The 10674-nt window shown below is 36.0% G+C and overlaps 1 protein-coding gene and 1 pseudogene across 6 annotated transcripts in view; both read left to right on the forward strand.

Annotated features, from left to right (window-relative positions):
• The window catches only part of HELLS (helicase, lymphoid-specific), a 53158-nt gene that overhangs the window by 25582 nt on the left and 16902 nt on the right, over positions 1–10674 (forward strand). For 3 of the 6 annotated variants that reach the window (XM_006880360.1, XM_006880361.1, XM_006880364.1), the window contains 6 exons: positions 1515–1711; positions 3278–3374; positions 7186–7347; positions 7843–7982; positions 8066–8204; positions 10204–10287. In XM_006880360.1, coding sequence (XP_006880422.1) covers positions 1515–1711; positions 3278–3374; positions 7186–7347; positions 7843–7982; positions 8066–8204; positions 10204–10287 — 819 coding nt within the window. The remainder of the gene's footprint in view (positions 1–1514; positions 1712–3277; positions 3375–7185; positions 7348–7842; positions 7983–8065; positions 8205–10203; positions 10288–10674) is intronic. The other 3 variants (XM_006880362.1, XM_006880363.1, XM_006880365.1) reach the window with 2 other exon arrangements.
• On the forward strand, positions 4399–4938 carry LOC102873835 (annotated as a pseudogene).

Below are 10674 nucleotides of genomic sequence, written 5' to 3' on the forward strand. Positions count from 1 at the left end.
GGGCCTGGGTTTCAGCTGTCCACACCACAGCAGTGGGCAATGAGCTTAAAGCCCCTGATGGCTCTGGGCGCTGACTCTCACCAGTGGCTATGGATGAAGTCACAGGCGATTCTGCCAGCGCCGGTGTTGTTTTTTTTTTTGTTTCTTTTTTTTTTTACTTTTACTGTTAATTTTGAGAATAAATAAACATTTTAACACTAATGTTTCATAGCATTTGAGATATGTTCTTTTTTTAGGAGACAGTGTAATAGTAAAATTTGATAATGTATTAACAAGGAAAGCTGCAGACTGACTAAAAGCATGTGGGTAGAGACATTTTAAGTAATTTTTTTCCATGAGGACCTTATTGTATAGGGACACTGGTCTAAATTGGTTCTTGTTAATGCAGTCTGGGTCTGAGTCACAGCTATCTCCGTACCATGACATGAAACACTGCTTCCAGTATTTTACCATCTTCACTTCTTGCTACATAGGAATCCATTTTTGTAACCAGTGTGTCAGTCTATCTCAGTGAGGGTCTTTTCACTGACCAACAGGCAATTTTTCTCTAGCAAATGATCCTTCTACAAAGCTTATCTAAAATATGTGAGGTGAAGCCTTCCTATCCTTTCTTCTGAGGAGTATTCTGGCTACACTTCTTTCAAGACAGATTTCAGTTACCTTTTGGTAAGGATCTCTGGTGCCTTGGTCCATAGGGAGTTTGAATCCATTAGCAGCTCTGATGGAAAAAGATAAGCAGGCTCCTCCCATGTGATGATTTACATCCTTGGAAACCCATGGAGCAGCTATGTGTCTCTTCTGACTTAACAGCATTGAGCGTTTATTGTAGTCCATGATGTGTTTAAATACTCTTTGTTAACATCATAATTCAAATACATCATTTCTTCTTTGGTCTCCTTTATTAATTTTCTAGCTTTCACTTACCTGTATGTAGCAATGGAAAACACAGTTACTTGGATCAGATGTCACATAATCCTCGCGGTATGACCAAGTTCAGTTGGTCTATCATGGTAAATTTGTCCAGTGTTAATACCTTGTTTGACTTCTTGGTCAATGGTTGTTGATCTTAAATCCAAATGAAATTAAATTCTTGACAACATTAATGTTTTCTTTGTTTTTCACGATGTTTCTTTCATACTGGTTTAGTTGAAAAGATTTTTGTTTTCTTTATGTTGAGTTGTAATCAATACTGAAATTTACCAGTTACAGGAAAGGAGAATAATGAGTAGAATCAGAATTATTTTCTAAAACACACAACATCCAGCCATAATAAAAGATACAAGTGTTACTTATAAAATTGTTTAAAACAAAATTATGGGACTATTATATTTATTATTTTAAAATAAAAGTTTTGTTTTATATTTGTTTACTTAAAAAGATCTTATACATTGTTTTACACACCGGATATTTCCCATTTTCTTTACCTACCCCTCCCTCTCATCACATTGTGTGACCATATGATGCCCTCCCCCTGCTCTATTATGTTTAAATTCTTCCCTCAATTCATTTTCTAGCATTGCTATTGGAAATATTTAATAGTAGATGAAGGACACAGGATTAAGAACATGAAGTGCCGTCTTATCAGGGAATTAAAACGATTCAATGCTGAAAACAAACTTCTTTTGACTGGTACTCCTTTGCAAAACAATTTGTCAGAACTTTGGTCATTGCTAAACTTTTTGTTACCCGATGTGTTTGATGACTTGAAAAGGTAGGTAACTAAATGTTTTTTTTTGTTTTTTCTGAATTAGTTATTCTTTTCTGTAGGTAGATGTGTTAGTTGTCATGATAAATGTTTTCATCTTTTGAAGGAAATTATATGAAATTAGAAAGATGGTTTTGATTTAATTAAAGGAAAATTATTGAATGCTCCCTTGTGAAAATGTTTTGATAATCAGGCCTCCCCCTCGACCCCCAATAACTGTATAAAACTCTTAGAAAGATTTTCTTATTTAAAGCAAACCAGGTGGATAGATAGGCCAAATACATTGTAAAGTGTTATAGTAAATAGTTCCAGAACCAAAATTAAAACCAAACTTCAGTCTAGTTTCCCCCAATTACATTGTAGTTTTCCTTTTTGTAATAGAAACAAATAAAAAAAAGTTTTTATAAAATAAAAATGAAAAGTTTTCAAAAATCACTAATATGCTCATAATAATAAGATAATTTTAGAAGTTAAGAGGGGGAAAAGTGAGAAAGAAAGTGAGAAAGTCAAAAGAATTGACTTAGAATTGTTTTCATATCAATAAATTCATCTGAATTGGTTATGAGAAAATAACATTTTCAAAATAAAAAATATATTCCGTGTGTGTTTTGCAACTGTGATTCCCATAGTCTTATTGTTATTGGAAAAGCTATTATTAAGATTTCCAAGGCCTATCACATAACCTTTTCAGGGTAAGAAGTCTGAATTTAAAAGAAAAATATTTAGATGACTGCTTAAATTTTTAAATCTTGTTATGTCTACTACTGATAATGTTAGCATAGTTTGCAACTGAATTTCATATATAAAAATTTCATATATATGAAATTCAGTTGCAAACTATGGTTCAAACTGTTCATAAAATTGACTGCTAACTGAGAAGTTGGCAGTTTTGAGTGTATGCAGAGGCACTTTAGAAGAAAAAACTAGTTATCTACTTCTGAAAACTCATACATTAAAATCTTCAAGGAGCAAGAATGGCACCTTGTCTGATAGGGGTTCACCATGAGTTGGTATCCAAAATATCTTTGGTCTTTTATTTAAGTTAAAAAATGTAATATAATATAGGCTGTTCCCTGTGAATCTATTTAATTGCTCATTTTAATAATTTTCTTACATTGCTATGTACTGAAACATCAGAATCAACTTGTAGCTGATCTTCATCAGGTTTTCAGAGATAATAAATTGCCTGGAAGGAGATGGCCCATCATTCTTTTTTAATATATTTTACATTGAGAAGCAAATATAAATTTTTATCAAGCTATGTGTATGTTGAATTTTAGAAAAATGTTTGTGTAGTAAGTCATTTATACCTATAGGGAGACACTGTATGACTTTCATTTTAATAAATGATTCTCATATACTTTAATTTTATTAGAATGTTTTCTAAAATAGTACCTTAATATTTAACTAATTTATGTACTATTATTGTAAGACTATATGTCCTGATTGTTGGTGTCTGAGGATTAAGTACAGCAGTACCAGTGTTTTATAAATTCAGTACAAATATTAAAAATATAAAACCTCTGAAATTATATGATAATTAATTTATGATAATTCTTTTTTATTTTCCAGCTTTGAATCTTGGTTTGATATCACTAGTCTTTCTGAAACTGCTGAGGATATTATTGCTAAAGAAAGAGAACAGAACGTATTACATATGCTGCACCAGGTTTTTACATTTTCTTTATTTCCTCATAATATATAGGCGTATATGCCTTTAGAGATCTCTCCATCCGTTTTATAATATAGACTTGGAAAAATGTGGGCCCCAAATCTAACCAATTCTCCTGTCAAATACCTCATGACTTTAGGGCAGAACTGAAATGCTTATGAAAATTTTATTCTCTTCGGTGTGTATCTACTTCCTCTCTAATGGTCACTGTGATCTTGAAGGAAATAATAAGGTTTTTATGCTGTATTTGACAATAATAATCACATTTTTTTCTTTCATTTACTATAGTCAGTCAGTTATTTCTTACTTTCTCCTTGTTGTTTATACCCTATCCTACCTAGCTTTACTTTAGTAAAATACAATCTTTGTTTTAGACCTATCAGTCTTTCATGTGTGAGCCTTAAAATGTCTTCGTTTTTCATTGACAGTTTTGGGTCAGAATTTTGTTATTTTTTTCTAGTTATTAAGTTTGTGTATTCTTAAGTCAGGCAGCATAGAAGTAGAAAGTAAAAGTAAAACCCCTTTTCCTAAATCTTACATACTAGCTAGCAGTGATGTTTTGTTATGGGTACTTCCAGAATCTTCTGTCTTTTTATTAATAAATAACATATCCAACAACTGATCATCCACCATTTGATTAGAAAGGTGTAGTTAAGTAATTATACTGGCAGTTTTTCAGACAGAACAAGAGAATATTTCATGGTTTAAAATCGGGAAAGTTGTGTGTCAGGGTTGTATCCTTTCTCTATACCTATTCTTATGCTGAGCAAATGATTCAAGAACTAGGGCTTTTATAAAAAGAGTTTGGCATTAGGATTAGAGGAAGATTAATCAACAACCTGTTATGTAGGCGACAGAACCTTGCTTGCTAAAAGTGAGGAGGCCTTGAAGCACTTGCTTTTGAGGAAGAGCAAAGACAATACAGCCGTCAAAATAAATTACTTCTTAACATTAAAAAAAATTCGCTCTTTGCCTGTGATCGCGGTCTGTTCTCAGGCGCAGACAGGCAAGCGGGGCCAGCATGCCGGTGGCCAGGAGCTGGGTTTGTCGGAAAACTTACGTGGCCCCGTGGAGACCCTTCGAGAAGTCCCGTCTCAACCAAGAGCTGAAGCTTATTGGCGAGTATGGGCTCCGGAACAAACGTGAAGTCTGGAGGGTCAGGTTTACTCTGGCCAAGATCCGCAAAGCTGCCCGAGAGTTGCTGACGCTGAACGAGAAGGACCCACGGTGTCTGTTTGAAAGCAATGCACTGCTTTGGCGACTGGTCCGCATTGGTGTGCTGGACGAGGGCAAGATGAAGCTGGATTACATCCTAGGCTTGAAGATAGAGGATTTCTTGGAGAGGCGTCTACAGACCCAGGTGTTCAAGCTCGGTCTGGCCAAGTCCATCCACCACGCCCGCGTGCTGATCCACCAGTGCCATATCAGGGTCCGAAAGCAGGTGGTGAACATCCTGTCCTTTATTGTCCACCTGGACTCCCAGAAGCACATCGACTTCTCCCTGCGGTCTCTGTAAGGTGGGGGCCACCCAGGAGGGGGGTGGGCCTGGAGCCGGCGATGAGGAGGAAGATTAGGCTCACCAGGGCCCTCCTGGGTGGGAAACGGTCTAGTGTACCAGCCAGGTGATACAATTAATTCTTGAATGATAATTAATAAATCAGTTAACTAATGGGGGGAAAAAGAAAAAAATTCTCAACCACTGAATCGACATGATAGAGAAGAGATTAAAGTTATCAGTTATTTCATTTTACTTGCATCTGCAGTCAACACCCATGGTAACAGCAGTCAAGAAATCAAAAGATGCGGGAAAATCTGCCAGCAAGGATCTCTCCAAAGGGCTAAAGAGTTTAAAGACTACGATATCCTTGAACTAAGTCAAAGTCTTTTTAACTTCTAGTGCATCTGAAAGCTGGACATTGAATAAGGATGTCAGAAGAAAAATGAATGACTTTGAATGTGATGTTTGGTCCTCGCTTCAGCAGCACATACACAAACTGAAACTACAGAGAAGATTATCATGAATTATGGTATTGAAAAAGACCATTTACTGCCAAAAGAACAACTATATCTTGGAGAACGTGCAATCAGGTTGCTCTTTAGAGGCATGCGTAGTGAAACTTCAAGTAACTTTGGGCATGTTTTCAGTAAAGGCTAGTGTTTGGAAGAAGAAACCATGGTTGGGAAGGTAAAGGGTCAACAAAGGAAAGGAAGACCTTCAACAAGATAGATTGATAATAGTGGCGTTAGCAAGGGACTTAAGCATATCAGAGATGAGATTGGTACAGGATACGGCCAGTTTCATAGGCTTTCTATGAGTTGTACTAGACTTAATGACACCTATCAACAACAATTATATCGGCTATTTCTAGGAAAACTTAGTGGGTTTAGTTTTTATTATTTATTTAAAAATTCCGATTTACCTTAAAATAGATATAATAATGAATTTTTGTATATTCAATCAGTTCAAAATTTTATCAAGAATGACTGTAGTTTTGGGTAGCTCTTCCAAGAAGAGATTTACTGATAGAACTCCTTCCTACCTTGTAAGTAAGAGACCCAGACTTGATGTCTAGCTAGTGCATTTCAAGCCTCCTGTTCATCAGTGTAGTCTTGTGTATTGCCATGTTGCTGCACATTGTAAAACTCCATGGAATAAAATATCCTGAAACCATCCTTAAAATATCTAATCATTGTTGCAGCCACTGTTGTTTTAAATTTTTTTAATTTTAATTGTGGTTTTAACGAAAGTTTACAGAATAGTTGGATTTTTATTCATTCATTCATTCATTGTTGCACCTTTTCTTTCTTCCCCGACCCTTTACTACTTTACCAAACATATCAGAGACTGGCTCTTCGTAATAGCATGTCCAAAGTATGGTATGTGAGACCTAGTCTCCTTTCTAAATAGCACTCTTGCTTCACTTCCTCCAAGACCCATACTTTATTCTTTTGGAAATTGATAATCACTATTCTTTATACACTATATACATAGTATATGCACCAGTAAAATTTAGAGACATTAATTCTTTGCTCTTCCTTATTCGTTGTTCAGTTTCCACATGCATATGAAGATATTAAAAATTCCAAGGTGTGGGTCATCTGCCTCTTAATCTTTAATGTGACATTTTTACCCTTTAGAACTTTAAAGTAGTCCTTTGGACAGATTTGCCCATTGCAGTAAGTCTTGTGGTTCTAAGTAAATGGAGACTCTTTACAATTTCAGTCTTTGAGTTTATCATGTTGTTTATTGTCCTTTTTGTTTTCTTTATGTTGAGATGTACTCTATACTTAGAATTAGTCTTTGAGGCTATATATTTTAGCTTCTCAATAGTGTTCTACATAGAAATCACTTTTTATTCTAGTTAATGGACGAGAGAAATTGTAAGCCTGAAGCGCTAGGATTTACTGAAGAACACTTCACAGCTCTGGTTGGGGTTTTTTTACATCTGTAAAATTCAGAGATGCAACTTAAAACTCTTTCCTTGATCTTTGCTACAAGCTCTCATTGCTGTTGAGTTGAAACTGACTCATAGCTCACTCCCCAGCAGGTTTTTAGAGGTTCCAAGTCTCAAAGGAGGAGATTGCCCATCTTTTTCCCATGGAAACTTACAGCTGGTGGATTTGAGCAACCAGAGAGGGACTGACCACCTTTGGCTTAACAGTGCAACTGTCTGTGCACTGTGCCACCAGAGCTCATGATACTTAATAATATTTACCTAGGAAGAAAAGATGATAGAGTGTTTAGGAAGAATGTTTGCTAAAATATGGAACATTTTATATTCATAATTTTTTTGTTTTTCAATTTTAGATTTTAACACCTTTCTTACTGAGAAGACTGAAATCTGATGTTGCACTTGAAGTTCCTCCTAAACGAGAAGTAGTAGTTTATGCACCACTTTCAAAGAAGCAAGAAACCTTTTATACAGCCATTGTCAACCGCACAATTGCAAACATGTTTGGATCTAGTGAGGTAGTGAGAGAAGGAATTTGAGACACACCATATATGAATAATGACAAAGTTTCTCACTTGTTTTCAGGTCTTGTAAGGTTAATGTCTGAAACATAAGACTACTATCTTACAATCTTTTAATTTTAAGAAAAGAAAATGACACAGTAATTATGCAGTAATCTGAGAATCACTCTATACTTGGCAACTAGACCAGTCCCCTTAATACGCATATCCTTTATAGGAAGTTTTTGAAAGAAAAGAAAATTAGTACCATGCTGCTCGAAAGAAATAATCCACTTTAGTCACTCCCATATTGGAATAGATGAGAGCAGAACATGTCTCTTTTGTGTATGAATTTCTGATATTTGTCATTGGAAAGTACTAAGTTTAATAATGAAAGACAGCTTTTTCTTTATATATGAAAAAGTGAAATTTTTTTACTAAAATATTTTACTTTCTTCAATTTAGAATTTGAGTATCCCTTGGAAAATATATATTATTTTGTTTTTGCTTTAGAAAGAAATTGTTGAATCAAGTCCTACAGGCCGTCCAAAACGCCGTACAAGAAAATCAATAAATTACAGTGAAATTGGAGATTGCCCCAGTGAATTAGAAAATTTAATCAACCAAATGCAGCCAGAAGTAGACCAAGAAAGGTGTGTATTTACAAACAAATGAAAGTATTCCTTAATTATGGCATTCACAGTTCTCATATATGTGGGTTATATTTTATTGGTAGAGCTATCGTGGAAATGAATATTCCTGTAGAAGCTGAAGTTAATCTGAAGCTACAGAATATAATGATGCTACTTCGTAAATGCTGTAACCATCCATATTTGATTGAATATCCTATAGACCCTGTCACGCAAGAATTTAAGGTGAATGCCATTTAATGACTTGTAAAAAAAATTGTGTGTGTGTGTGTGTGTGTACGTGTACGTGCTATCAAATCAGATCTGAGTGGTACAGGAGGAGGTTGTTCCTCTTTCTCCAATAGAGCATCTAGTGGATTTGAACCGTGGACCTCTGGGATTGCAGTGCAGCTTCTAAAAAAAAATTGTGATTTTTTTTTTTTTTTATTGGAAAAAGTATTCCTTTGTTTGGTTTGAGTTTTGCCCTTAAAGACTGTATTCTCTTTGCATAAGATAAACTTTTATTTGCATAAAATAAGCTCTTCTGTGAACTGGAAGAATCTTCTTCCAAATTTAAAGTAACTTGTGAAAGTTACTGCACAATCAATCCCTGTATATAACCCAACTCCTAATATTTCCATTTTGATATTTTTTTGTGAACAGCTAAGAAATAATCCCAATTTTGTATGAAATAGAAACTTTTTATTAAAACCAATGATTCCTATTTAGATTGTTGTTATGTGCTGTTGAATTTGAAACAACTCATAGCTTGCCCGCTAGTGGGTTTTAAGAGAGATTGCCCATCTTTTCTTCATGAAGCAGCTGTTAGATTTGATCTATGCCTTTGGGTTGTTAGCCTAGCTCCTTACCACTAGGCCACCAGATCTCTGATTTTAAATAAAGAGAATGACGTTTTTTTCTGTTACTGAAAAAATCCTTATTACTGTTCAGTAATCTACATTCTCCTTTCTCATACTAATTTATAGCAAATACGTCTTGGAGAAAGAACAAATGGGCACACCTTAGAGGAAAAGATGGTGAAACTTCATTTCACATTACTTTGGGCATGTTGTTAGGAGGTGCTAGTTCTTGGGAAAAGTCATACTTGGATAAGATGGATTGTATCTAAAGAGGGAGAAACAGAACCTGGGGCACAGTGTTGTGAGTGTCTCTCTGAAAGGGCTAAAGGGAGTAAGAAGAGCAAAGTCTCTCACTGCCCCAGAACAATAAGCAGGTAAAGAGCCCATAGCCCAGCCCCTTGGTACAATTAGTACTCCTTCAGCAGCAAGAGGTTCATTTATTCTTTGTTGACTCACAGACTTTTATGACACCAGCAATGAGGATTTTTAAGCAAGTGGAGGAAGCAAAGAGTATCTCACAATACATCCAGGCAGTTTCAAGGTACAATTCCTAAATATGTTCAGGCTCCAGTTTCAGTTCAGAAGTTCAGTCCAAATCATACGGCAAGCTTTGCCTCAGAGCAGTTATAATTCAGCTTCTTCAAGCATCCAGCAAGAAGAGCCAAACCTTTAATTGTGGCCAGCACAAATGCAAGAGGTCTCAGGTCACACCTTGCCACCATTTGTCCACAGCAGTGTCACAGTCTTTCCACTCACCAGAGTTTCACTCTTACCAGGGTTTTGCTGCCACAAACCTTGCTCACCTCAAGTCTTGCTGTCCAGTATGGGAAGCACTCTTTCTCTTATCCTATCCCCATAACTGATTCTTTTTGGAGGCAAGAATGAAGAGGCTTCTCCTCTGATACTTCGGACATGTTTATAGGAGGTGCTGTTCCTTGGACAAGGACATGATGCTGTGGAAGGGTGGAGGGTTGGTGAAGGAGAGGAAGACCCTCAACCAGGTACAGTGACTGCTGCAATGTGCTTGTGTCAGGAAAGGGAAGGATGGCGCAGGATAGAACAGGGTTGAGATCTTTTGTTCCTAAGGTCTCTCTGAGTTGTGCTCGACTCGACAGCACATAGCAACAATGTTCTGTTACACAAAGCCTTTGAGAGGCGGTTGAGAAGATTGATCATGCTTATACTTGTTAGGTAATTTTGGGGTTTGCTGTCCCATTGGCCTTACCGCATGGGTGTCTTCTTCCAATACAAAATTAGAAGAAATAAGTGTTAAAATTTTTTCTGTTAATTTCTTATTCAGAGTTGTACCGTTGACATTTATTTTGGCAAAGTAAATGAGTAGTATTCATAGTGACTATTTTCTCTTTTTCTTGCTCACTTTTAAGATTGATGAAGAATTGGTTACCAATTCTGGGAAATTCTTAATTTTGGATCGGATGCTGCCAGAACTGAAATGCAGAGGTCACAAGGTGCTGCTTTTTTTTTATTCCCCCTCTGATTACAATTTGGGTAATGTTTACAAAAGAAAGTGGTTCAACAATTCATACATATATTCTGTGATATTGGTACAACCATATTCATCCCACTTTTCCCCTGTGTTTCCTGTTTTCATTTATTTTTCCTGTCCTTTTGTCCTAATCCTTTGGTGTTTGTTTGTTTTTTGTGTGTGTGTTTTGGGGTTTTTTTTTATCTCAGTATATGTTTATTGTTCCAGTGAGTGCCTACTTTACCGGTGGTGGTGTTAGAAACCTTTTAGGTCTTTTGTTTTAGCATAAGTTGAGCCAAAGAGGTGAGATTAATACCAGGCTTAAAGAATGTCTTAGGGCCATAGTCTTTGGGATTTCACCAGTCTCTAT

Source organism: Elephantulus edwardii, unplaced genomic scaffold, assembly GCF_000299155.1.
Source record: "Elephantulus edwardii isolate Elephantulus edwardi_28Jun2011 unplaced genomic scaffold, EleEdw1.0 scaffold00007, whole genome shotgun sequence".
In the NCBI taxonomy this organism is placed as follows: domain Eukaryota; kingdom Metazoa; phylum Chordata; class Mammalia; order Macroscelidea; family Macroscelididae; genus Elephantulus; species Elephantulus edwardii.